Source organism: Scyliorhinus canicula, chromosome 2, assembly GCF_902713615.1.
Source record: "Scyliorhinus canicula chromosome 2, sScyCan1.1, whole genome shotgun sequence".
Taxonomy (NCBI): Eukaryota; Metazoa; Chordata; class Chondrichthyes; order Carcharhiniformes; family Scyliorhinidae; genus Scyliorhinus; species Scyliorhinus canicula.
The window spans coordinates 253,510,850-253,538,669 of record NC_052147.1 but is presented as its reverse complement, the minus strand read 5'-3'; the positions used below and the strand labels follow the sequence as shown (position 1 = coordinate 253,538,669).

The 27,820-nt window shown below is 41.5% G+C and overlaps 1 protein-coding gene across 10 annotated transcripts in view; it reads left to right on the top strand.

Annotated features, from left to right (window-relative positions):
- gtdc1 (glycosyltransferase-like domain containing 1) overlaps positions 1–27,820 on the top strand; it is a 459,381-nt gene that overhangs the window by 371,431 nt on the left and 60,130 nt on the right. For all 10 annotated transcript variants that reach the window (XM_038789963.1, XM_038789957.1, XM_038789967.1 and 7 more), the window contains 3 exons: positions 8,556–8,936; positions 13,484–13,593; positions 14,228–14,372. In XM_038789963.1, the coding sequence (XP_038645891.1) occupies positions 8,556–8,936; positions 13,484–13,593; positions 14,228–14,372 (636 nt within the window). The remainder of the gene's footprint in view (positions 1–8,555; positions 8,937–13,483; positions 13,594–14,227; positions 14,373–27,820) is intronic.

Here is a 27,820-nt window from a genome sequence, read left to right as displayed (position 1 = left end):
TGTCCTACCAAAATGAATCACCTCATACTTATGAGGGTTAAACTCCATATGCCACTTTTCAGCCCAGCTCTGCATCCTATCAGTGTCTCTTTGCAGCCTACAACAGCCCTCCACATTATCCACTACTCCACCAATCTTGGTGTCATCAGCAAATTTACTAACCCAACCTTCAACTCCATCATCCAAGTCATTGATAGAAATCACAAATAGCAGAGGGCCCAGCACTGATCCCTGTGGTACACCGCTGGTGACTGGGCTCTAGGATGAAAATTTACCATCTACCACCACCCTCTGTCTTCTATGTGATAGCCAGTTACTGATCCAATCGGCAAATTTCCCTCTATGCCATGCGTCCTCACTTTCTGCATGAGCCGACCATGAGGCACCTTATCAAATGCCTTACTAAAATCCATGTATACGACATCAACTGCTCTACCTTCATCTATGTACTTAGTTACCTCCTCAGAGAATACAATCAAACTTGTGAGGCAAGACTTACCCCTCACAAATCCGTCTTGTTTAATGGTATTTCTGGAGACTTTATATATCCTAGTATTTTGTTCTTTTTTTTATTTGGTGTTGTACATTGTGATATTACACATTGTGTTATTACTTTAAGTCTTGGATAATGAAAATGCAAATCTCTTTTTTCTACAACTTATTTGTTGAATGTATTTCTTGTTGTGTAATGGTACTTTTTGTGTCCAATGTACGTTTCTCTAAATGAGCATTTTCCCAATCTCTCTAGGTCTTTTGAATTGGCACCTCTCCTCTTCCTACTTTGCTACCTAACTTGGTGTCATCTGCAAATTTAGACATTATAAATGCAATACCTTTGAGGTTGTTAACAAATGTTCAAGGCTAATCCCCAGGGATGCTCTGAGTCACAGCAGCACTATTATCTAATCAATTGATAATCCAATTTCCAATTTAATTGTGGATCCCACTTGAGCCATAGGTTTCCTGTGAGGATTTTTTAAAAATGTGTATATTAGTTAGCATAACTGGGTACAGCTGGAGGAAACTGTAACAAAAACAGATGCCTCCCAGATTTGACCCTGATGATTGCTGGGAGCATAGAAAGACTCACCTACTAGGTACTAAAGGGACAAGTTAGAGATTTTCATAAAATCAAACATAATTTGGCAGCATGGTGGCACAGTAGTTAGCACTGCTGTCTCACATCACCAGGGACCCGAGTTCGATTCTGACCTGAGGTGGAGTTTGCCCATTCTCCCCATGTCTGCATGGATTTTTCCCGGGTGCTCCAGTTTCCTACAGTCCAGAAATGTACAGGTTAGGTGGATTGGCCATGCTAAATTGCCCTTTAGTGTGTCCAAAGGTTAGGTGGAGTTACATGGATAGGACGGGAGAGTGAGCCTAGGGTACTACAGTAGTCCCCCTTTATAACACAGGTGTTGGGGTCCAAGACAGCCACCCGCGTTGCAACCGAGCCGCGGATATCCACGATGGGGGTTTTAAATTTATTTAAAAATCTATGCTAGCGCTTCCCATTGAGAGTCTACGGGGGGCGGGGGGAGAGGTCAGACCCCCATAGACTCACAATGGGAAGCGCTAGCATAGATTTTTAAATAAATTTAAAACCCCCATCGTGGATCTAATTAAAACAGTGTCAATTTCAGCGGCCGGCTCACTTTGATCTGGAGAGGGAAGCTGCTCTCTCACTGAAACAATCAGCCGGCCGCTGAAATTGACACTGCCGGCTGCTCTCTCCCTCCAATCCAACTTTTAAGTTTTAATGTTTCTGATTGGAGGGAGAGAGCAGCCGGCAGTGTCAATTTCAGCGGCCGGCTGATTGTTTCAGTGAGAGAGCAGCTTCCCTCTCCGGATCAAAGTGAGCCGGCCGCTGAATTGACACTGCCGGCTGATTGGAGGGAGAGAGCAGAGAACACAGGAGGAGGTCATACGGGCCTCTGCAAGACCAGCATGGTCTCACATCGCCCCTCCCCTCTGTAGTTGGGGTTCAGGCTGTGGCTGCTGGGGTACAGGCTGTGGCTGCTGGGCTTCAGGCTGTGGCTGCTGGGCTTCAGGCTGTGGCTGCTGAGGTACAGGCTGTGGCTGCTGGGGTACTGTGGCTGCTGGGGTTCAGGCTGTGGCTGCTGGGGTACAGGCCGTGGCTACTGGGGTACTGATTGGAGGGAGAGAGCAGCCGGCAGTGTCAATTTCAGCGGCCGGCTGATTGTTTCAGTGAGAGAACAGCTTCCCTCTCCGGATCAAAGTGAGCCGGCCGCTGAAATTGACACTGCCGGCTGCTCTCTCCCTCCAATCAGAAACATTAAAACTTAAAAGTTGGATTGGAGGGAGAGAGCAGCCGGCAGTGTCAATTTCAGCGGCCGGCTGATTGTTTCAGTGAGAGAGCAGCTTCCCTCTCCGGATCAAAGTGAGCCGGCCGCTGAAATTGACACAACTGACAGTTGGGGTCCATTGCGGTATATCGCGAACCGCAGTATTGCGGAGCGCGGTATAACGGGGGACTACTGTATTTAGGAGGGTCGATGCAGCTCGATGGGCCAAATGGCCTCCTTCTGCACTGAGTGCTTCTGCACTGAGTGATTCTATGATGCTATGAATTGCTTTCCTGAATTTGCTAACCATAAAGTGCACTTTACAAAGCATATTCTAAATGTACTATAAATAGAAACAGAGTAAAACGCTTTCCACTGCTTTGATAACTTATGAAGTTGTTTGCCCTATGTGAAAAACTATTTTATAAATTCATTCATTTTGATTCAACCAAAATTTAGGATCAAATTGAGAAATGATAATATAGATCAATAGTGGGGTAAAGAAGACTTGTCATTAGTTACAAAGAAGCAGAGGTGAACGGACAATTGAAGAAAGGAATTGAGGCACAGCATGGATAAATTATACGGAGTTAAACTTTCATTTTCATCTCACTAAAGCTGTGAAGCATCTTGTGTTGGCTACTTGGTAATTAATAGGTTGTAGCCATGGTTTAGATCTGAGAGGCCGCACTGCTCAAATTAACAAAATTGCAGGATTGTAATATTACCGTGGTCTATTGTGCTTCAGACAAACCAAAATCTGCAATAATGCTATTAGAGAAACAATAGCTATTGATACAGCATGTAATTGACTGAAGACATACATTTCCAAAAAAGAGTGATACTTAACAGTAATGTATTATTTTCTGCAAAAGAAGCCTCCAAATTAGTGCTTCCCAATTTTTTGGTGCGACTCCCTCAGTGAAAATTTGCAGGGTCTGGGGGAGTGAAGAGGAGAGTTGTTTGGAGGGTTAAGGGGGCCCAAACAGCACAGATACAGGCACAAAAAATAACAAAGACAACTATCATTTTGCAGGCTCTGTTGTAGTCAGAAAATGGGCCTCAGAACGGATTGAATTACACAATGCCCACAAGCAAAAACATAGAGCACATTTAAGGGTACCTTGCAGCCGATCCCTGGACTGTCAGATCGGCGTCTCCGCCCCATAGCCGCCATTGCTGTCTTGGAGCTCATAACGCCAATTGTGACCCCACTGGGGGTCGTGACCCATAGTTTGGAAACCCGTTTTAAATGGCCCTGGAGAGATGATAGCAAGGCTTTGATGTTGAGATCATATATTTTTCAATTAAAATAATTGGCTCTTGGATAAACTGATCATGTATCAAATCTTTCTTTAATACTTTCAATACATTGACTTCCAATCGCAGTTTTTTAAAACTAAGAGGGAATTATTTGGAATTTATTCAAGGGCAAAGAGAATTTTGAAATTTTGGCTATAAACCTTAAATTCCATCATGCACACAGCAATCCAACTTTGAATATTTAAACTGTTAGAAAATCACAGCAGAATTATATCACTGTCACTGTCTTGACCACTTGATTCTACCCTGTTTGTGTCCACGAAATGATGGGTTGCAATGTGGACATTTTGACAATGTTCTCAATATTCCTCCATGGATCAAAATTACACCTTTCCTGTTGAATAGCAGAAATATGTACTACTGATGAGTGGCATTCAGACATGTTCTTGAAAATTTTTTAGGAAGACAGTATTGCTGCCTCCATATGACAACTCAACAACAAATCCACTTTTGAATATGAGAGGATTACTGCAATATGTATTGAGAATTTCATGTGACTTGACTAGCAGATTACATATAAAAAGCACATAGCAAATATATATTTTGTCAGCTGTTAATTCTACATCATTAGTGTTCATCAATAGATTATTTGCATGTTGTAATGTTTTATATAAACAGGCAAATCTTGAAAATTGGTCCTTAATTTGTCTGCACCTTTAACAATCAAAAAAACTAGCTTGGAGGAATCAAGGAGTGGTTTCTCTACATTCGAAATGTCAACCTTCTGAAGGAGCAAGGAAAAGAGAAGCCTATGGCGAACTGCAGTTATCATTATTACCTAGGATATTTAACTGTTGCCATTTGTTTAACGTCTTTTTGATCACTTATAATATATCAATTTTAATATTTTTAAGATGTTCTTTTTAATAGACTGTGCTTACAATATGCACGCGAGTGGAATTGGTGTAGAAGAGTTCCTGAGTCTCTTTATTCCTTTGAAGCCACTCAATTCAAGCACAAGTTCTCTCTTCTATTGGTGGGACTGGCCTGTTTATATTGAGGAGACAGGGCTGTGCAGTCTGACGTTGGTCCTTTTAACTCAAATAAAAATAAGCTTTGTTAGTATGAGGACAGAAACAATTGATAGCAGTGACTAAAGCATCATTGCCATCACCTCCCAGTTTAGTCCCAACCATCACTCAAATTGCTTTCGTTATATTTTACATATATGTCAGCTTTGTCTAATTAGAAAAGTATACTTGTGCATGCTCAATGAGTATTGACAAATGCAGATTTCCCCATTCTTTTGCTTTTATAAAAAAAGTTAAAAGCAACAAATAAGCATGTATTTAAGGAGAGTTAAAGGTCACCAAAAATTTGCCTGCAAATTTTGACATCATCAGGATAGGGTGGAGGCGTGGGCTTGAGTCGGGTGTTCTTTCCACAGGCTGGTGCAGACTTGATGGGCTGGATGGCCTCCTTCTGCACTGTAAATTCGATGATACTTCTAGGAATGCCACATTTAAGAGATTTCAAATAAACAAACACCACCAAAACAAGTGTTTTATTTATTCAGACTGGTTTATGCTCTTTATCATGACAAATGGGGGCTAATATCTAACTCCACCTTGAGTCCCATTGGTTTATCTACCATCTGATACCATAAATACGGAAAATGTGAAGAGACTGAATAAACAACGTTGGACCCTTCTATATTCAAACTGTATGTGTTAGTTATATTCTTTCTTACAACTAAAGGAACAGAAATATTCAAATGGTGGGCGGCATTCTCTGATCCTGAGGCTAAGTGTTGACGCCGTCATAAACGCTGTTGCATTTCCCGACAGCTTCAACATGGCCTCAGCATCAGCAATTCTGACCCCTACAGGGGCCGGCACGGCACTGGAGTGATCCACGCCACTCCAGCTGCCGATCCCAGCGTCAGATGGGCGCAGTGGGGCTGGCGTGATTTCCGCACATGCGCTGTTTCTCTCTTCTTCGCGCCAGCCCCGACGCAACATGACGTAGGGCTTCAGGGGCCAGCGCAGAACAAAGGAGGCCCCCAGCCCGAGAGGCCGGCCCGCCAATCGGTGGGGGCCCCGATCGCGGGCCAAGCCACAGCGGAGTGTCCCCCCACACCCCCCGGGGTTGGACCCCCCTCCCACACAGGCCGCCCCAGGATCCTTCCACTCTTAGGCCCCGCCGGGTAAGACCAGGTTAGAATGGCGCCGGTGGGACTCGGGCTTTGCTGTACGGCCATTCGGCCCATCCCGGGCAGAGAATCCCCAGGGGGGGCCCGCTCCGGTGTCAATGGCGACGATTCTCCACTCTCCATGGAATCGCGTCCCGACGGCGTGACGCAATTTGTGCCGGTCGCGGCGATTCTCCGGCCCGGCCCTGGGGTGAGAGAATCCCGCCCAATATTTGTGAAAACACAATTACTGTGGAAGATATATAGAGGCTTCCAAAGTTACCCTGTGCTTACAGAATGATTTGTAACCATTTCCAAAAGTCATTGTTATTAGCAAATACGCCATATTTTAAAACAGCCATTTTAAGATTTTACCATGTTCATTTCAAATGGAAAGTGTGCAGTCTTTTAATTTTCCTCCCCCTTCTCACACACATGCACTCATACTCATAAAATGCACTTATGAAAATCTGAAAGATTGTGTATGGCCCCTTAAAGTACACAGTGCAGATAAAGAAGTACCACATTTTTTAATGGGTCTGGTAGCAGCAATGACACAGTGCAGACTTTTCAGAAGAACCTTCTTTAGAATATAAGAATGTTGGGTCTAATCCTAAAAGTGAGCATGCGGTTAAGAGTTTAACCAAACATTTCCTCAAGATGTGTTTGTTTTAATATCAATAAGAAGAGCATCATGACAAAATAACCTGTTATGGATCTTAAGTAACTGAGTTTGTGTATTAAATAACAATCTACCCTTTAATAAAGGTGAAAGGAGTAGCCATAGTCCCAGATGACCATCGGCTGCTTTCCCCTTTGAGGGGGAGAGCTGACTGGTGGTGATTTAACCTGAGGATCACCACATCTCAGGTGAGGGGCAAGGTTGAGAAGGCAGGCCTTCATTAATAACCACAGCCGGAACGGGATTTCACCCAGTGCTGCTGGCCTCGCACTGCATTACGAACCAGATATCTAGCCAACTGAGTTAAACCGTCCCCTGTACAAAGAGCAAAGAAAAGTACAACACAGGAACAGGCGCTTCGACCCCCAAGTCTGCAGCAACATGCTACCTGTCTAACCTAAAACCTTCTACACTTCCCAGATCTGTATCCCCCTCTATTCCATCCTATTCATGTATTTTTCAAGGCGCCATTTAAACGTCACTATCGTACCTACTTCCACCACCACCTCCAGTTCCAGGCACCCACTAATCTCTGTGTCAAAGAAAACTTCCCTCGCACATCTCCTTTCAACTTTGCTCTTTGCACCTTAAACCTATGTCCCGTAATAACTGACTCTTCCACCCTGGGAAAAAGCTTCTGACTATCCACTCTGTGCATGCCCCTTATAATTTTGTAGACTTCTATCAGGTCACCCTTCAACCTCTGTCATTCCAGTGAGAACAAACCTAGTTTATCCAACCTCTCATAGGTAATGCCCTCCATACCAGGCAACATCCTGGTAAACCTCTCCTGTACCCTGTCCAAAGCCTCCACATCCTTCTGGTAGTGTGTGGACCAGAATTGAACACTATATTCCAAATGTGGCTTAACTAAGGTTCTATACAGCTGCAGCATGACTTGCCAATTTATATACTCAGTGCCCCTGCCAATGAAGGCAAACATGCCGTATGCCTTCTTGACTACCCTTTCCACCTGCGTTGCTACTTTCAGTGACCTGTGGACCTGTACACCCAGATCCCTCAATATTCTTAAGGGTTATGCTTTTTACTGTATACTTCTCACCTGTATTAGACCTTCCAAAATGCGTTACCTCACATTTGTCTGGATTAATAACCATCTGGCAATTCTCTGTTCAAGTCTCCAATCTATCTATATCCTGCTGTATCCTCTGACGGCCCTCATCTCTGTCCGCAATTCCACCAAACTTTGTGTCATCCGCAAACGTACTAACCAGTTACATTTTCCTCCAAATCATTTATATATACTGCAGTCAAAAAAAAGCAAACTTATCCTCATAATCAATTCAATAGAAATGCCAGTTCATTAAATTATTTTATGTAGTTACCTCTTATGCTACAGAATTTCATCTGCTGGATGCAAGCCTGACTAATCTTTAACAGGACATTTTAAATACGCACCTCCTACATCTTGGTAGACAAAGATACTGAAATGAAAAGATTAACATGACAGAGTTGCTCTTACTAACAATGCTCCTTAAAAATAACTGTTTACTCTTTTGACAATAGTAAGACAATTCAGCATCCTGTCCCAGACTAACCTGAATTAAGATTTTCTCTGTTGTCAGGAAGTACTTGTATAGTCTTACTTGGTGTAACTTGACAATGGTATAATTCTGGTGTGCAATGCTGAAAATTTTGTGTGCTCAGAGTATCAGTGTAGGGAAAAATACTCAGCAAATGCTGTACTTATTTTTTTTTATTATTGACTAATGGTGGAATATTTAACTGTGGTTCTGATGTGACAGTAATAGTTTTAGCCAATAGCTTTTGATGCAATATAAAAATAACATTTGCATTTGCATACATGATTATTTTCTTAATTTTCTCTCTATGGCCAACTGAGAACATTTGTACTTCTAATAGATCCGCATAGAACGTTAAAAAATTATTTGAGAAATGATTTCAAATGGAATTAACAATTTATCAATGTTTAAGTGATTTTTAGTGACTATTCCTTTGTTTTTAGCATGCTAAAAATAATTTCTATTTGCTCTTCTTTACTCTGCTTCTTGTGGTATCATTTTTTTTACGATTCTTCACCACACCACCCTTCTTCATGTCATAATTATCACAATCTCATCTCTCGTTTCAGATTTCTGCCAGTACATAAGCTTGACCACAATCTGCAGATGACTGATATTCAAGAAGTTGGAGATGATAAAGCATTGGAGAGTCTGATTGCTATGCAAAACTGTAAAGCAGGTGATAGATTGATGAGAAACAGTTTTTCATGCCTGGAACCTGGTCCTGCTGAAAGTCAGGATGCCAGAAATCAAGAAAGACTACCAAACCCATCAGAAACACTCAATGAACTGAACTGTATCAAGCGAACTGAAGGTACAAGTGCTTATCGTGGCGAAGATAAGGAACATATGGCCTTTAACCCCTGCAGCATGTTGGGTGGGAACTTGGAGGAAAATTGCAGTGCTACCTCCGAGCATATGCCTTTGCATATTGTCTGGCCCCACAGGTGGTAAGTAGTGTACATCTGAGGTAATCTATAAATTTAGTCTACTTCTGCCTTTCGGAGGCATATTCCAGATGTTAATGCTGATAAAGCCGGATCTTACAAGCTCTTCTAAATAGAGCAAAATCTGCTGCTCAGTTAATCACCACATGTATATACTTAAAGTTCAGCTTTCAGTAATGTTGGAGGGAAATAAATTGGGATTGAAAGGTGGTGGTGGGGAGATGTTGCTTGCAGGGAGAAACCCAGCCTGATAATCTTCCAGTGGTGAACATGTACATTTTGTTCTTGTTATAGTTTAGCCTGTTTAATCTGCATGTGGCCTGATTAGAGTCGACTTCATCCTAGATTATGAGCGGTTTGGAAGAGATGCTTTTTGGGGGGGGGGGGGGATCAGTAGGTCAGATGTTCATTGAGCAACTGTTACAGGTGAAGCAACAGTACGCACACCGGTAAAGTAAATCGTCTTTACACAGATTTGACTTCCAGTACATTAAAACTGGAGAAGCTTTCATAGCTGATCTGCAGCAGCTGGTATCTAAAAGGATTTTCATCATTGACTCTAGGGCTTTAAGAAACAAAATGTGACATTTCTCTGATATAACATATAAAGCCATAGCAGGGGGAGAATTTCCCTAGAATTAATTTACAAATCATGCTCTCATGTAATACGTTAATTTTAAAAAGTCGGTATTTTTATATTTTCCATTTTTAATGCTACTAAGTTGTAAAATGTATCAACTGTACCTACAGTCTCGATCCATGATAAATGTATTAACCAACGCTTTGTTTTATGCCACAACATTTTTAAGCACTGGAACTGCAGAGCACAGGCAAATTACAGTTCCAGAAATACAATTAATATGTTCCTAAATAGCTGTGCAGATGAAGAGGTTACTGAGAGAATAGCTTATGTTTAAGGCATCCTTTGAAGTCATAGGGGTGCAGTAAATTTTAGTAGTGCTTCAGGATATGCAGTATAAATACAGACAAGTGAACTTCATTTGGTGAGAGTTATTTATTTTGTGATCTTTTCTAATGATCTGATTAGAAGTAGAGATATTTTATGTGGAAAGAGATTAACATGTGAAAATAAAGTCCATCAACATTCAAAATTGCGATAATAAAAAAGGTGTCATTTTCTCTTTTTTTTTGTTAAAAGCCAGCAAAGTTAATATATTTTACCTTTGAGAATTTTTAGAAAGGAAATAAGCAGTGAGCAGGAAAAAAAATGACAAAAACATCAACCCAAGCTGTTTGTTGCCATTACCTAAGTGAGCTATGTCAGCTTTCTTGGCCCACATCTGATAGATATTTGTTGTATAGAGAGCAAAAAAATATCAAACTCTAATACTATTGTGTGCACATAACCATCTGTCACCAGTAGCCTGGAGATGAGAGGAAGATTACGAGGAATAAACATTGAGCTGCAGAGCATTGGTAAAGCCTTCAGGCAAAAACTCTTGTGGGGACATCAAAGACATTCTAATTCCAAGGCAGTCAAGGATTACAGTTTGTAACCTATGCTGACAACAGATAAATGGCAGGCAATATTGTGCTTGAGCTGTTGGGTCTTGCATGGAGTATTGATGATGATGTTATCTTGCGGGATGGACTCTGTTGGGATAATTTCATGATAAAACACTTCAAATGCCACCCGGTTCTGTGCACTTGCTGGCTGGTTACTTTAATGTCAGGTTTGTTAATTAAGGAATACAAGAGACCAAAAAAGGGAGGAGGAAAGAATTGGTAGATTTAATCAGAAAGTTGTTATTGAAGAGAGGGGGGGAATATAATTAAAAAAGAAAGGAAGATAAATCAGAAGAAAAACATGTTTGTAATATTTAAAACTTGACCAGTGAAAATGGTATTGATATTTTTTGTATTTACGTCCATATTTTTTTATTCTATCCTTCACCTGCCCCCCTTCTCTCCATTACCCCCCCCCCCCCCCCCCCCCCCCCCCCCCACACACACACACACACTTTCGATTCGTGGCTTGAGAGACATTTGTTTAAAAAGTGAGGAAACGCAATGCTGCTGATGTTACCATTTCCATGGCAACAGATTTATTTATTAGGACCTGAGATGACATGTGTTAATGTACCACATACCTGCTGATCGGCAAACTCTTCTATTTCAGCTTCAGTTGACAATTAAGTCCTGGACAGATACAGCCAGGGGTTAATGTTACTCATTAGGAGAACTAGGTCATTACTGGGAAATCAAGGCACTTAAGACAGCATGGGGGAAAAATACTAAATTCAGCATCTTGGTGAATGCAGCTCATACATTAATTAACCTCGCTTTCCTTGGTGAAAAATTCTGTTATCATACATGTGCACTACCGTACACCAATTAATTGCAAAAGCTAGTTTACCATCATCCCTTCAGTTCTCTTTTCTTCCTGCACGGGAGTTCCATTATTTCCTGCAAAATTCTAATGTCTATATGATGAGTAAAAAGGGTATTAAAATTAAGAAGGGAATCATCATGGAAATCAGCTTTACCACAAGGGAATGGACAAATAAGAGCCTCTCAAATTAAAATAAATAAGCTCTGTTAATACCACACCTTAGGAGCCTAATATGAACCCCTCAGAAATGGTGTAGATGGAGGTGCTGCTTTAGATTATTATTAAAACGTAACATAGACATTTGACCTTCAGCAAAAAGCTATTGTAGTCTAAATCCACGGTTCTTGTAAATGGTGATGTTCCTGCTCCACACAAAATAATTAGTTTTGTATTTATAAAGCAGATTAGACATTGAGTTTGGACTTCTACCTTCCAACCGATATGATTGTATTTTTCTCTAAAGCATAATTATACACACATACATGGACTATATGTATGTGTGTGTGTATATATAGTAATACATATGTTCACTATAAATATAATATAAAACAACACCATAAACATAAAAGCAAAGTGAATTTAACCTGTATTTGGAAATCCCTATTGTCAAATATGTTTTTCTGGCAAGCACATTTCACTGGTATGATATATTATAGATTTGGGATCTTTGAAATGATGTTGATAATCAATAGTGGATGCAGGTGGCAGGCATATGGCACTCTGAGAGTTAATCTCAACTTCATATGTCTTGGACAAGTGCTAAAATAAAAAGAGTTAATATGTTCTGATTGCAGGATTGATTAATGTTGTGATAGGGAGCTGCGCAATAAAACTGCAAATCCATCTTGCACTAATTAGCACTTGAATAAAAATTTCACCAAGGGTAAAAATTCTATTGAAACCCAGTATTTGTAATTAAAAATGGGCACCGTTTTATTGGAGTCTTTCTTAAAAGAAAATTGACAAGAACAAAGATGAGTGTAATGTTGCTAAATTATTATTTGGCCTATTGTATTTCATGTATGTCACAAACTCTTAAGTTGGAAGGATTTCCCTGCACTTTATTCTTCCTATTCTGCAGAAATTGGAAGTAGGAAACTTTTTGAACCAACATTTATCCAAAATGAGTGGTAGTTGCTGGAACCAGAACGTGCTGATGTTTAAATATTCATAACTTGTATCAACCAAAATGAACCATTTTGGCCACTAAAAACATCCTTGTTAAATAAGCCTGGTCTATTGAAAGATTATTTTATATTCACGGTTTGATATAACATTTCTGAATTGCCTTCCATGTTTACTTTATTACTACATTTGATTTAACTCCGACTGTGCAGTAGAGACATGTGCCACACAATACACTGATGAATTCTTTGAGGAGGTGTTTTGAGGTGGGGTTACATTTTTGAATACTGAAGATGAAAATTGGGTTTGGTGTAAAGTTGGCTGCTGAGATGCTATCGGCGCATTTGGCATTGACCAATTTCACCCTCTTTATTTCTTTACCATCAATATTTGAAGGAGTTGTTTCATTTTAAAATCTGTTTCTTTGTCTATGGTTTATTTATGGAGGGGGCGTGTGGCGGGTGATGGACAGAGGGGAGAGAATTATTTTGTTAAACAGATAGTCCTGATGACTTCATCAGGAGAACCAAGCTGGAGGAGTTACTGAGCTTTGCGATGTGAGGGAGCTAAATTAACATCAGCAAAAAAATGCAGTCATTAGTGCAGGGTGCTTCAACAATCTTGTCATTTCAACTGTGTGCACTAAGTTCTCTCCCTCACAGTGTCAAACTCATAACTCCTTTCAGCCAATCATCCCAATGTGGTGTGAACACCTAATGTTAAAACAAGAGTATATATATCCTATATTATGTTTAAATATCTATAAATATGTAATATATTATGATTTATATGTGTGTGTGTGTGAATATATATATATATAATATATATATAAAATCAGCATAAAATAAAACATTAAAATATAATTCTTGTTAACTGAACTGTCGTTTTAAAAGATTAAAAATAGAAATCATAGTTTTCTGCCTCGTGCTCCAAAGAAGGGATTTGAACCTGAATGGTTGAGGTAGTTTTAACACTATGGCTCAAATTATTATTTGTCATGACTTACTAAGCATGCACCACTGATTTACCTTGTAAAGCCCACTCATGGGCCTGAACTTTGTTTTGTTTCAAGGGAGCATGACAAGAACCCCGAGGTCTTCTTCAAGACATTACTTAAGCTGAAGGAAACTGGACTATGTTTTAAAGTGTCTGTCCTTGGCGAAACGTTTATGGATGTGCCAGGTATTTCTTCTGTTAGGAATAAAAGCTTTCTTTCCATATCCCCACCTTCCTCTGCCAAAATAAACTAGCACCTTCCGTGTTATAAAAGCCTCTGTCAGCCTCAGAATCCTCTTTGTTGTTGTTGAGCATTTTTTTCCACTTCTAAATGCCTGGAGTGAGCATCATTCATGGATCATTACTTTCTAAAGAAATTTAAGCATGGAATGCCATTTAATTTTTCCGAATGCAGTCCGTCATTAGGAATCTTAGCTGTCACAGTGATGCCATTTTTGGTGTGATGTTTTTGTTGCCTCATTTCTTTTAATTTTATCTCCATTAGCTTAATTCTTTTTTAATATTTTCATTTAACGAACTTTACAGTCCATTTTGTTTCACTGTCTGCTAAGCGAGTTTTATGAAGCAGACAGTTGGCTTTTCATAGGGGGAGGATGTCGAGGCGGGCCTTGCTTCTGTCAGCTTTTGCACCTCAGCATTTGGTTCTGCTTCCTTGCCTTGATTATACAAGCAAACAACTCTGAGAAGTTCTATAAAATAAGCAGAAGCTAATTAACCTGAACTTCAGACGAGGCAAAGCTGACATACGAGTTAATTTTGCACCATATTGAATTGTTGAATATTTTTTTTCTCATTAAAGACATCTTTGCTGAGGCCAGAAGGGAATTGGGTTCCTCTATTATGCACTGGGGCTACCAAAGCAGTAAAGACGACTACCTCAAAGTTCTGTGCATGGCAGACATTGTCATCTCAACAGCAAAACACGAATTCTTTGGAGTGGCAATGTGAGTGTTCTTTATTAGTTAATGCTGATTACTGTCAACTGAAATGCAGATCTCCCAAAACATTTGAGACAGAAATGATTTCCTTAGAAATCAATTTGCTTGCTTCTCTGTTTCTCTGAAATTAAAATGACTGTCATGCTATTTCCTTTGGTGAATGTAGAAAAAAAAGTCATGAAGCATAAAATATCTAAAAAATAATTTTTAGTCTGTCATTTTACATGTAGTGTTTTTGTAGCATTTATGGCTTGTGGTGTAGCACTTCTGTAGATCACTTTTTACATGTCACTGGTAATGTAACATAAAATATGGTTTACAGTAACTCATTGTGAGGATCATTTTAGTCTGATCTGCTTAGTATAACAACATTAGCATTTTCACTTAATTAAAACATCCTTAATACAGCAATGTTTTAATCATGTGGCTTTTATTTACCCTCTTTTATGGCATTAATAATTAACATTTTATTTTATTTAAGAGAAGGAAATGATCATTATAAGACCACATTCCCCCAATTTCAAAGTTTTCAGGAAAGGTGCTATCAATAATTAGAGTTTCTCTGTTCTAACTCAAGTTGGGTCTCAAGTCTATGTTATCTGCATTTCAGTTTTTAAAAAAATACATTCCACATATCAGAACCATTAGTACTGGACAATGTGACTGACTGCCATTGCCTCCAGTAAAATAATTCAGTGAAGAAAAATTACCAGCTAATTAAATATAGGATCAGAATCTCAATAACTATTTGCAGATAAATTACAGGAATTCAAGGGGATAGATCTTCATATTAAGATTCATAGATTTAGCACTCTTGAAAATAAAGGTCATGTTATTGCCTTCTTGACACACGACCAATGTTAACCCATACAGTAGAAGAATAGCTTCATATCTGGAGATATATTCTAAGGTTGTGGCATCTGCCCAGGTGAAGGAATTCCATTTGTATGACCAGTGCTTTTCGATAGAGTCAAATAAATTTGTTCACCGTATATTAACTGTGGCAGTAGGGTTTAAGGTATAACCATGTTTTTTTTTGAAATACAATAAGTCACGGGTTGTCCCTAATGCTCCCCTCATTCCCGTTACTTTAAATACATACAATTGTTGGCATGGCTGCCATTTGTAGTGTCCACACATGCACTCAGACACATAAACATAAAAACAGTGAAATGGGAATACATATTGTCCTGTGTCCCTTTTTAACTGTGAGGAATTCATCCAGTCTCTTTATTGATTTGGTTAATGCCGTAATATTTTTTGTCTAGTTGCCACCTGCTTATTCAACTGCGCATATTTAGATTGAACATTAGGTCCTAGCCATAACCACAGGTCACATCAAAGGGCAATGCTGAATATTAATCATACAGCTATGTGGCAAAACAAAATACTAAACTCTAATTAGATATTTTAAAATAAAATATGAATATGTTTTAAACACATTACATTGGTATTGTGCATATTTTATAAATGTAACATATGACTCAGAAGTAGTAATTTACGGCACTAAACTATGCCTGATTTATTATCCCTGAAGTCACTTTGTTGTTTATTTCCCCAGAAACAACTACTCTGTTATGTGTCCTCTACGCGATATTATTCATTTTTTTCTTCCCAGATAGTTATCTTGTAAATTGTCATTTTACATTTAGATTTTATATATATAATGTGTATGTGTTGTAAAAGCAAATTATGAAAACATGCTTGTCGATGCAAGAGGAATTGTCTAATTAAACTTTAACCAGAGCCAACAAAATAATTAATAAGGAGAAAGTACCTTGAAGAGGTTTACACAGAATGAGTTGCATTCTAGTCGTTGATTTTGTCGCCTGACCCTTTCATTGCCACCTCTCTTCAAGGACGCAAGGATAATTTGTGATCAAAATCCAAGAAAACTCTCTAGTCTCTAGTCCTCAGTCAGTGCTCTTCACCACTGGCAACTTAAATTTAAATTCTCTAAAGGAAAGAAGATAGTGGTCTCTTAAATGGTGGTGGTGGTTCCAAGCTATTCTGGGGTCTTGCAACTCGTTAAAATACATAACAGTCATGAACCTATGACAGACTGGTAGATATTAATCTTTTTCAGTTGTAACAGATTCAGTGTATGAACACATTATGATACAGTAGAGTTTTTCATTTAGGTATATCCTTATATAGAACTTCTGCCCTCAGATTTGCTACACCGCAAAACCAACAACTGGGACAGATCTTGCAATCTTAAAACCGCAAATGTTGCACACCTGTGAAAGTGGATTTGCTATTCCAGCTGTGAAAGCTGCATGGGCAGCCCCTCTTCCAGCTGTGTCTTTGACCAATGCTGTCAATCTTTATCATTGTATCTGACCACCCATTGCCCAGTGCTCTTGTCCATGTGACATAGGCTTTAGAATTTAAGTCTGGATTCTTCCCAATTGCATTAGGCTTATTGAGAACCTGTATTATCTCAGTGTCAAAAATTCATAGTTTGTCAAAATGTCTGGCAATACTACTCCAAAACACAAAACTAGCTGAGTAAAAGAGTTAACAAGTAATTAGAGCTTAGCTAGTGCACAAGATCAAAGTCCACAGTCAAAAAGATATAATTACCAACATGTTTTCTCTAAAAAAAAGTGATAAGCAGTCATCTTATTTCATTAAAAAAAGATGCTTATAATTAAATAACCAAGATGCTCCATTTACAGTCAAGTCTCATTAATGTGAATTTTGATGGACCTTAATATTTTATACTTGTTATCAGGGGTAAGTGTTCTCCTGAAGTTGTTCAGTGGGAGTACGTTGAGTAAAACACAACCTCTTGTCCGACAAGTATTTTTATGTTATTAGAATACTGTTTGAGTTAATGAGATTTGACTGCACTGTCCCTAAGCAGAGTCATATTTGAAACATCATTACAATGCAATTTGATATACCAGCTGATATTAAAAAATAACGTGCTACAAATGCAAGCTGTGCCTGGCAGGAGTGGGAACAGAGTTTTAAGCAGCATTCAAAGTTGCATAGCAGGTGAAATATTGACAGCTAACATTTGCCGAGTTTAGGTTTTCGTTTCAAGGTTTAACCACTTTAACGCTGGGTGCAGATGGGACATAAAGGACTGGTTTCTCGCAGAGTCTCCTCAACTCTACAGATCCTTAAAATGGTGCCCGGCTCCTAATTTCAGGATACCTGGTGAGCGACCACCCCCCCTCCCACCAACCATTCCAACCAGGTATGGGATAAGGGTTGTGAGCCTGCACCCTACCCTCCCCACCTGGCTAGCTCCAATGCAGGGATAGACATTTCCTAGCCTTCTGCAATTTTCGTGCAATTGGGCCAGCTTTTCAAGGATTCTTGGTTCGCAGTCCCTTAGAGGTATTGTGAACCATAGTCTCTGTGAGAAAACCTTTCGAAAGAGTAGTTCAAAAGGTCTTCCCCATGCCTCCTTGCCAGCCTATGGAATGTACAGTATGAGGGGCAATGGAGGATTAGGCGGGGGGGGGGGGGGGGGGGGGTCATAGGTTGGCATGGAGAATATGAGGGACCATGAGGGGATGGGTGGGGGTATAAATTGGCATGGATGGAACTTGGGGGTGTGAGGAGGGGGTGGGGGCGAGAACTGGAGGGCTGTTGAATTGATTTAGTTATAATTGGGGCAATGTCCCAGAGCACCAAGGCAGGTCTTTAAAACACCCAGCAACTCCTGTGGTTACCATTGAACCCTTTCTGTGGGCTGCAAGCCCAACTCCAGTTAGCTGCTGTACCAATCCCCCTCCCCCCAGAATGAAAAGTCACACCTCTGTAGGCACTTTAATCCCTTCTCCACTACATGCTTCAAAGATGTGAGGGGTGTTGCTGTTGTAATATTCCATCTTAGGGCACAGATGTCCTAAATTTAAAAGTCCCCTATGTTTTGAACATAATGGATGTGGTTAGAAGAGCAGCTTGCAAAATATATGGCTGCTGTGGAGCATCCGGAGGAAATCCATGCAGACTCCACACAGACAGTGACCCAAGCCGGGAATCGAACCTGGGACCCTGGAACTATGAAGCATCAGTGCTAACCACTGCTACTCTGCCGCACATACCCTCCCTCCTACACCAGCTCTTGAGCCACGTATTCAACTGTACTATCTCCCTGTTGCATGACTGGTCTGCTGCTGGTACTATTTTCCCAAAAGTAACATTGCCCCTTATATGTGTTAAAATAACACTCAGTATAAAGTACCATTTTCTGGTTCAATTAATAATTCTGATAGGTTCACTGAAGTTAAATGCAGAGAAAAAGTCAGTACTGAAGTCATACATGCAGCACGGTAGCATGGTGGTTAGCATCAATGCTTCACAGCTCCAGGGTCCCAGGTTCGATTCCCGGCTGGGTCACTGTCTGTGCGGAGTCTGCACGTCCTCCCCGTGTGTACGTGGGTTTCCTCCGGGTGCTCCGGTTTCCTCCCACAGTCCAAAGATGTGCGGGTTAGGTGCATTGGCCAGGCTAAATTGCCCTTAGTGTCCTAAAAAAAAAATAATGTTAATGGGGGTTGTTGGGTTACGGGTATAGGGTGGATACGTGGGCTTGAGTAGGGTGATCATTGCTCGGCACAACATTGAGGGCCGAAGGGCCTGTTCTGTGCTGTACTGTTCTAATTCTAAAAAAAAAACACTGTTGTGACAAAGTTATTCCCAACTATGATGGTGCACAATATCCTGCTGCACTATATTAATAAAGACGGTAAAATTCAAATTAAGTTTCCTTTGGCACTCCCAACTGAGGCAGGCCATCTCAATCCTCACACAATTCGCCCCACACTACCATTTGCTACAGGTTGTATACAGTTGCACAATGTAACATCCACAATTAGATTACACATTCAGTATTAGTTGATTATGGTAATGTCATCATAACTAAGAGGGAAGAAAAATCAAAACAATCATTCACGGATAAACAGCATGAGTAATTGTACAAAGAAATAAATAATCGGTTTCACCCAGTGTTATGATTCCTAGAGGATTAGGCAGCACAATATGGCAATGTACTCGTTTTTGCAACATTTTGGTAGTTAGTTTAATTATATGTTTTGCATTTATTTCTATGATTATCCATGTTTTGTCATATAACGTGTCATACTACATTTAGATTGGGAAAAGGGCTATGTAGGGCGTTATGCTATTTTGAAAATAAAATGCCTCTGTAACAGAATCATATTACGGTACAGCTCAGAAGGACCCATTGAATCTACACATGCTAAAGCCATCAGTTGGTCTCACTCTGATCTCATATCAGTGCAATTTCTCCTCCTACAAAAATTTATCCAGTTGCCAATTGAAAGCTATTACCTTATGTCTCAAATCTGGCTATCAAAAAACAGAATTGTCCAAAAACTGAACGTTTTTAGAATGTTCCATGGATCAATTTTAACTGAGTAAATTAAAATATTATTTGGACAATGTGGCTAAACATTGCATTGGTTATCCCCTTTGCTGCTTCTAACAATTTAAGAGCATTCTCATTCATGCATACTTGATACTGGGAAAAATAACCAATTCATGAAACCCATTCAACAATGCTCAATCCCCTGAAGTGGTAAACCTGTTATAAAAACAAACTTGTATTCACTAACCACATCAAAGATGGCTCATCCTACAATAACGCCTTAAAACACTCAGTCAAAATGTAAACTCAGCTTCTCTGCTGAAATAATTGGGATTGGAGCTTTTGAAATTCAGCCATGCATTCATAACAGGCTCAGCTGTAATAATTGCCCTTTGGAAATGCCAAAATAAAGTCTATTGAAACTGCAGGTACTGATGGCTATTTTATAGTTGGCCAGTCAATCAATGTACTCCAGCATTGGGTTGCTTTTTTACTCGACTGACAACTACAGTCTTTTCCCCACAAGGGCTGAAGATTTAAATAACTTCAGATCATGACACTTTAGCAGACCTTATCTACACCAATTTCATAAATTCATGGCTACCACACTGTGAATTAAGGTCCTTTGAAAAGTGAAAAGTTTTAACTCTTTGTTAATTTCAAATGGCCCTGCTGAGTTTGGGTTTTCTGCATGGGTGATTCACGCCTTTCCCCATTTCCATGACCTGCAAAAATTGGGTCTGTTGGAGATAGGGCAGGACCTCCACATGGTTAGCACTGCTGCCTCACAGCGCCAGCGATCCGGATTCTATTCCACCATGGGGGACTCTGTGGAGTTTGCACATTCTTCCCATGTCCATGTGAGTTTTTTCTGGGTGCTCTGGTTTCCTCACAGTCCAAAGATGTGCAGGTTAGGTGGATTGGCCATGTTAAATTGCCCCTTAGTGCCCAAAGGTTAGGTAAGGGCTACAGGGATAGGGCAGGAGAATGGGCCGAGGTAGGATGTTCTTTCAGAAGGTCAGTGCAGACCCAATGGGCCAAATGGCCTCCTGCACTATAGGGATTCTATGATACGGACCCCCACCATTTCTAAAGGCCTTCAAAGTGGGCCCAACCCCACAAAAATCCATCCCAACATTTCAGATTGACGATATCTCAACAGTCATCGACCTGGAACATTAACTCTGTTTCTCAGTCCACAGATATTGCCTGTCCTGCTAGGTATTTCCTTTATTGTCTGTTTCTATTTCAGATTTCCAGCATCTGCAATACTGCTTTTGTAACCTCTTTTGAAATTGTGTATGCATGGAAGTTGTTTGAGGAAGGAATTGAGCATGGCTGGTCTGCGAATTCCCCGCCTGCAAATTGAAAAGTACTCAGTGTTGAGGCACAAGTCAATAATAGTTGTTTCGGGAAGGTATTGGAGGGCACCGAGTGTTTGTCAAAGCAGTCCCCTGGCATGAATTTTATGCCATCAGCAAAGGAGGAGAAATTGTGGGATGAAAAATAAATATTACCATTTGTTCTCGAGTGCAGTTCAGTTTAGCTCTATGAATATGGGATCAAATATAGTTATATAGAGTTTTAGTGTGAAGACTTAGCTTTTTATTTTTTTATCAATAATTAATTATTTTATCGACAGTGTGGTAATAATAAAGTCTCAGTTATCCACTTATTTCAAAATACAAATCCACATGAAGTTCTGGTCAGTAAGGATGCAGGGTAAGCCAAAGGGCTTAAAGTAGCTTGGTTTGGAAACTGTAGATGGATATTTCCCAGGTGCATTGGTGAACGATGTGCTAGAGCTACAGACCTGTCAATGCTCCGATTTTTAACGAGTGCACGATACAAGAATTGGAAGTTAGTATTCTTGCAAAATTTGTGGCACTTCATTACAAATTCTTTGAAAGATTCTTTTTTTTGCTTTTGATACATTACTATTCTGTTTCCTAAATTATGTCCTTTTTCTGTTCTGTGATTTTGAAAAAAAATTGCAGTGACACTAGCAAGGTAGTGCAGCAAATTGTAAATAAGGGAGCAGGAAATTACAGAAGGATGTCGATTGAGTGAGTGGAATGATGACAGGTGCAGTTTAACATAATGAAGTGTGAGATGGTGCACTTTCGATTTAAGAATGGCAGATGGGAATCCAGTTTAAATGGTGAAGCACCGGGAGGAGGGCTGGTTGTTTTTTTTTTAAAAAAGGATTTCGGGAGCCAGGCACATCAGTCATTAAGAGTTAGCTTACAGGCGCAAAATGCTAGCAAAAAGAATAGGATGCTGGGTTTCATCATGAAGTGTTGGATATAAAATCCAGCAAATACTGTGGTTATGCAAAGTATCTGTTATCTAAAAAATTGGGCCAGAATTTACTAGAGGTGCAACTATGGTGAGCATTATTATAGCACAAAGTTCCAGAAAATAATGGCATGAAGACATAAGCCATTACTTCTGTCAGAGCATCATTTTCTAGGATTTCTGTGCCACTCTGCCAATATCCCTCACGGAAAACAGCTTAGCGGTAATTATTAGTGCATCATCCCCATAAAGTCAATGACACTCTTAAATTTGCCATATTTAAGTGATTCTTAAGGCCAGTGCCTCTTGACAATTAATGGGCCTGGAGACCTGGAAATAGCATGATGTATGGACTCTTAGTTGAGGAGGCAGGTTGCTTTACTTCGCCACAATTCCAAGCAAATTCTTAGTTGTGGTCTCTAAAATGCAACAAGAGACTGCCCTTAAAAAGGCAATAGTCATCTGTTGCATTATCTGAGATGCAGAGAGTTGCCTGAAATGAAAAGTTTGCACAAAACATAATTGACTTTCATTAATTAGGAATTGAGATACTAGTCCAACTAACATTTTGTGAAATTAGAAAACAATTGAAAATGCTAGTATAACAGTTCACAGCTATTGGGACTGACCTAACATGCCGTTAATGGCAGATCTATCCATTCCAGCTCTTTTCGCCACTATGTGCATAGTAGACCACTTAGCCAGTCTGAGTGTGCTGACCCTCAAAAGAAAAACATTTTCTGTTATACCATTAAGATATTTTTTCTGTTATATCATTAAGATATTTAAAATTCTAGAGTATTGAAGAACAAATTTTCTTTGTGGTAGGGGAACGGAGAGCAAAGAGCAAAGTCGTAAACGTTTGGGCTCAACTGGTTAAAACAAATCCAAAAAAAAGCTATGCACCATGAGTTGTGAGAATGTGGAAAGCAGAATTTGATGAATCAACTGTAATTTTGAAATAATGATATATACTTTATTGGGAAATGACGATCGTTGAATGTGAAGAAAGGACAGGAAATTAGGATGAAATAATTGGAACTGCCACAGCTGACAGATCGGCAGAGTAAACTTGATGAAATAAATTGTCTCTCCCGTTCCTTTTTGTAAATTCTCATTTTTTTTAATGTTCTTTTCTGGAATGTGTGCCTTGCTCTCCACCCTTATTTTCTCTATCAACTGTGATAGGGAGCTGCCTTCTTGAAGCGTTGTAGTCCATGTGGTACAGGTCTACCATAGTGCTTGAAGGGAGCGAGTTCCTGGATTCTGACCCAGTGACAATGAAGGATCGGTAATATGGTTCTAAGTCAGAATGGTGTGTCACAGTTAGTGGTGCTCCTGTGTGTCTACTCAGTTTATTCTTCTAGCCTGGTAGAGCTCACGGGTTTGGAAGGTTCTGTTTAAGAAGACTTGGTGAATTGCTGCAGTGCATTATGTAGATAATACTTACTGCCGCCACGGTGCATTGGTTATGTAGGAATATTTAAGGTGGTGGATGGGGTGCTAATCAAGTTGTGTCTAGGTCCCTAAATAGAGCTGCACTCATCCAGTCAATTGGAGCGTATACACACTTGACTTGTGCCTTGTTGGTGCTGGCTTTGGGAAGTCAGGGAAATGTATTACTCACCATATAATTTTCAGCCTTTGTCCTTCTCTTGTAACCACTGAATTGATATGGCTTGTCCAGTTAAGTTTCTTCTTTCTGGTGACTCCCAAGATGTTGATGTTAGAGGAATGGCCGAAGAATGGTATCAGCGATGCTGCGGACCACGGGAGAAGGCCAAGCTGAATCATTTACTCGGTACTTCTGGCTAAAGATGTTTACCAATGCTTCAGCCTTGTTTTTTATAAGACCATAAGACATAAGAGCAGAATTAGTCCATTCGGCCTGTCAAGTCTGCTCCTCCATTCAGTCATGGCTGATATGTTTCTCATCCCCATTCTCCTGCCTTCTCCTCATAACCCCTGATTCCCTTATTAATCAAGAACCTATCTATCTCTGTCTCAAAGACACTCACTGATTTGGCGTCCACAGCTTTCTGCGGCAAAGAGTTCCACAGATTCACCACTCTCTGGCTGAAGAAATTTCTCCTCATCTTTGTTTTAAAGGATTGTCCCTTCAGTCTGAGGCTGTGGCTTCAGGTTCCAGTTTTTCCCAAAAGTGGAAACATCCTCTCCACATGTCCGTTCTATCTAGGCCTCTCAGTATCCTGTAAGTTTCAAATAAGATCCCTCCTCATTCTTCTATACTCCAATGAGTGCAGACCCAGAGTCCTCATCCGTTCCTCATATGACAATTTATATTCATTTACACTCGCTTGCTGGGTTCCCCCATCATTGAGGATGGGAATGTTTGTGGAGCCTCCTTCTTCAGTTAATTGTCCACCACCATTCACAACTGAATGTTGGCAAGACTGCAGAGCTTTGATCTGACCCATTAACTGTGGGATTGTTTAGCTCTCTCTATAGCATGATGCTTCCTTTATTGGTGCTACCTGGTTTAGGGAGATGATCTTAAATGATTTATGCTTCATCATTAGTTTGTAAATACAGGGCGCAAAATTCAATGAAAAAGCTTTTAAGTGTGGTAGCGAGCGGGAACTACTGCGATCTTTCTGGTGCTCAACCGGGCAATGCTGTCACTGCAATCCAACGTTAAATAGACCACTTAAGGATGCCCCATGGGTTACACGCCACAAATCATGGTTCGCCAGCCAATTTGCCAGGACCGCACTTGCCAGCCCCACGCTACCAAGGTAGAGAAGCACTTAAACCGCTCTTGCACATCCAAACTGCTCTTGCACGACCAAGCTGCTCTCGCACAGCCAACCCCACTCAGCTCGCAGCGATGGTGCCGAGATGACCGGCCCCAGGATTTGGGGATGCAGACCCAGAGAAGCTCCTAGAGGCGGTCGAGGCCAGAAGTGCTTACTGAGAGGACATGGTAGTGGCAGTCAGCTCGGGGAGCGTGACCAGGAGAACCGGCACCCAGTGCCGCAAGAAGGTCAACGACCTACAACGGGCTGCCTTCTCTGTGTCCCACAACCTTCGGGAGAGGGCCCAAGACGAGCAACAGGGTGGACATCAGAATCCTCGCCACCTTTGAGGAATGGGCCCAGAAGGTGCCGGGGCGGCCGTGGACAGTGTGGTCACCAATGTTGAGGTCGGCGCAGAGGTGAGGATCCAGTGGGCCCCACCCAGATGGACTGTCAAACATGAGTTGTTAATGCCATACAGAATGTCCCATTGCTCCTATTGACCACATGTCCATTCTCCCACAGGGCCTCCAGCTGACGGCGCCGTCCCATTCGCGTTGGCCCCGCCTCTCAAAAGAACCTGTCGGAGGAGAGCTCTGAGGGTGCTACCGTAGAAGCAGTGCTGCTGTCATCCCCACCCTCCACCAGCGCAGAGGCATGCACAACGGTGGGCAACAGAAGTGGTCAGGCTCCTGGGTACATTCTGGTGAGCACCACAAAGTTGCTGATGTACGTCAGGTGGAGGCAGGAGCGCCCAAGCGAGACAGAAAGTGGTCTGCTGGATCCCAGGACCCAGCTGGGCCCCAGTGAGTCTCTGGACCAGGTTTACTCAGCTGATGCAGACGATAAAGGGGTATCTCAGCGATCCTCCAGGAGCTCCATAGCTGATTGGAGGAGTCACAGAGGCGATGAGCACAGGAGTTGACAGCGGCAATGCGTGTCTCTGAGGTCAACACTGCTAGGGTGGCGACTGCAGTGGAGAGCCTGGTGCACAATATCGGCAGCATGAGTGGAGGCGTTCAAGGTGTGGCTCAGTCAGTGATGGCCATGGCTGAAGGCCTCGGCAGAATGTGCAATTCGCTGGGGGACGCGACCAGTACCAAGCAGACCTTGATGAGCCGCTGTGGGGCATGTGCCATTCTCAGTTGGGCATAGTTGAGGTGCTGCAGGGCTTGTCCCAGTTGCAGGTGCGCATTGCCAAGGTGCTTCAGAGCCTCCCTCAATCACTGAGTAGCATCACCAAGGCCATCAACACTGTTATGCAGACATTGGGAAAACGCCAGGGCTGGCAGAGCCAGATGACGCTAGGACAGCCAGGGTTCAAACCAGCTGCCCATCTATCCCAAGGTGAACCTCAGGGCATTATGGCACCGACTGGGAGGAGGGGATAGTAGGTGCTAACCCGGACCCATCTTATGGAGTGGCGACAGTGGCCACCAGCACCCCCGAGTACCACCCCTCTGACGATGCCGCGTCTTGCAGTCAACATCCAGAACAGGGTGGCACAGCTGTGAATCTGCCGCCGGCAAGTGCCCAGAGCACCCAAAAGATGCCTGCTAGGGACGGGCCTGGTCCACCTCTGATGTGCATCCTGAAGATACACCTAGACACAGCGGTAGAGCACGTTGAGGATCACTGAGAGGACACGAGCGATGGAGGGGATGGTGGCTGGCTGGAGGAGGAGGGATTGTGCGTTTGGGAGGGGGAAAGGGGTGGTGGGTAGAGTGGGCCTCCCACTCTGGAGCTCACCCTGGCCTAATGAGTGCGCACAGAGTCTAATTCAAATATCCAATTTGGCATTTGAGACTTCATTTCAAGCAAACTAGGCTAAATGCATGGTCTATTAAATGAAGATGGATAATGTAGAATAATTATAGAAGAGTAGGGAAATTAAAACAAATTTAAAAGGTTTGTATCTAAATGCAAGAAGCATTCTTGGATTCTTGGGCAGCACGGTAGCCCCAGGTTCGATTCCCCACTGTGTAACTGTGCGGAGTCTGCACGTTCTTCCCATGTCTTCGTGGGTTTCCTCCGGGTGCTCCGGTTTCCTCCCACAGTCCAAAGACGTGCAGGTTAGGTGGATTGGCCATGATAAATTGCCCTTGGTGACCAAAAAGGTTAGGAGGGGTTTTTGGGTTCCGGGGATAGGGTGTAAGTGAGGGTTTAAGTGGGTCAGTGCAGACTCGATGGGCCAAATGGCCTCCTGCACTGTATGTTCTATTCGTTACAGACTTAATGAACTAATAGCGCAATAGAAACAAAAGGTTATGACTTGGGGATTACTGAAACTTGGTTATAGGGAGACCAGGTTTGGGAACTGAATATCCAAGGGTACGCAGTATTTCGGAAAGGAGGTGGTGTAGCTCTGCTGGTGAGGAAGGGATCAGTGCTGTAATGAGAAATGACATAAGCACTGGAGATTAAGATGTGGAATCAGCCTGGGTAGGAATAAGAAATAACAAAGTGAAGAAGTCCCTGTTAGGAGTAATCTATTGGTCCCCAAACAGTAGTTCTACAGTGGGACACAGTATAAACCAGGAAATACTGGGGTCTTGCAAGAAAGGTACAGCAAAAATAATGGGTGATTTTAATACGCACATAGACTGGAGGAATCAAATTGGCAAGGGTAACCTGGAGGCATCCAATGAATGTATTAGAGATGTTTCTGGTTCTGGATGTTCCAGGGGCTGGCTTTGAAAGCAGACCAAGGCAGGCCAGCAGCACGGTTCAATTCCTGTACCAGCCTCCCCGAACAGGCGCCGAAATGTGGCGACTAGGGACTTGTCACAGTAACTTCATTTGAAGCCTACTTATGACAATAAGCGATTTTCATTTCATTTTTCATTTCATTTCCTGGAACAGTATGTTGGGGAACCAACCAGGGAGCAGGCTACTCTGGATTTGCTATTTTGTAATGAGGAGGGATTAATTAATGACCTCATAGTTAAGGATTCATGAGGGAGTAATGACTAGAGTATGATAGAATTGAAGATTCAGTTTGCGGGTGAGAAAGTGGAGTCCGACACTAGTGTTCTGGAATTAAACAGGACATT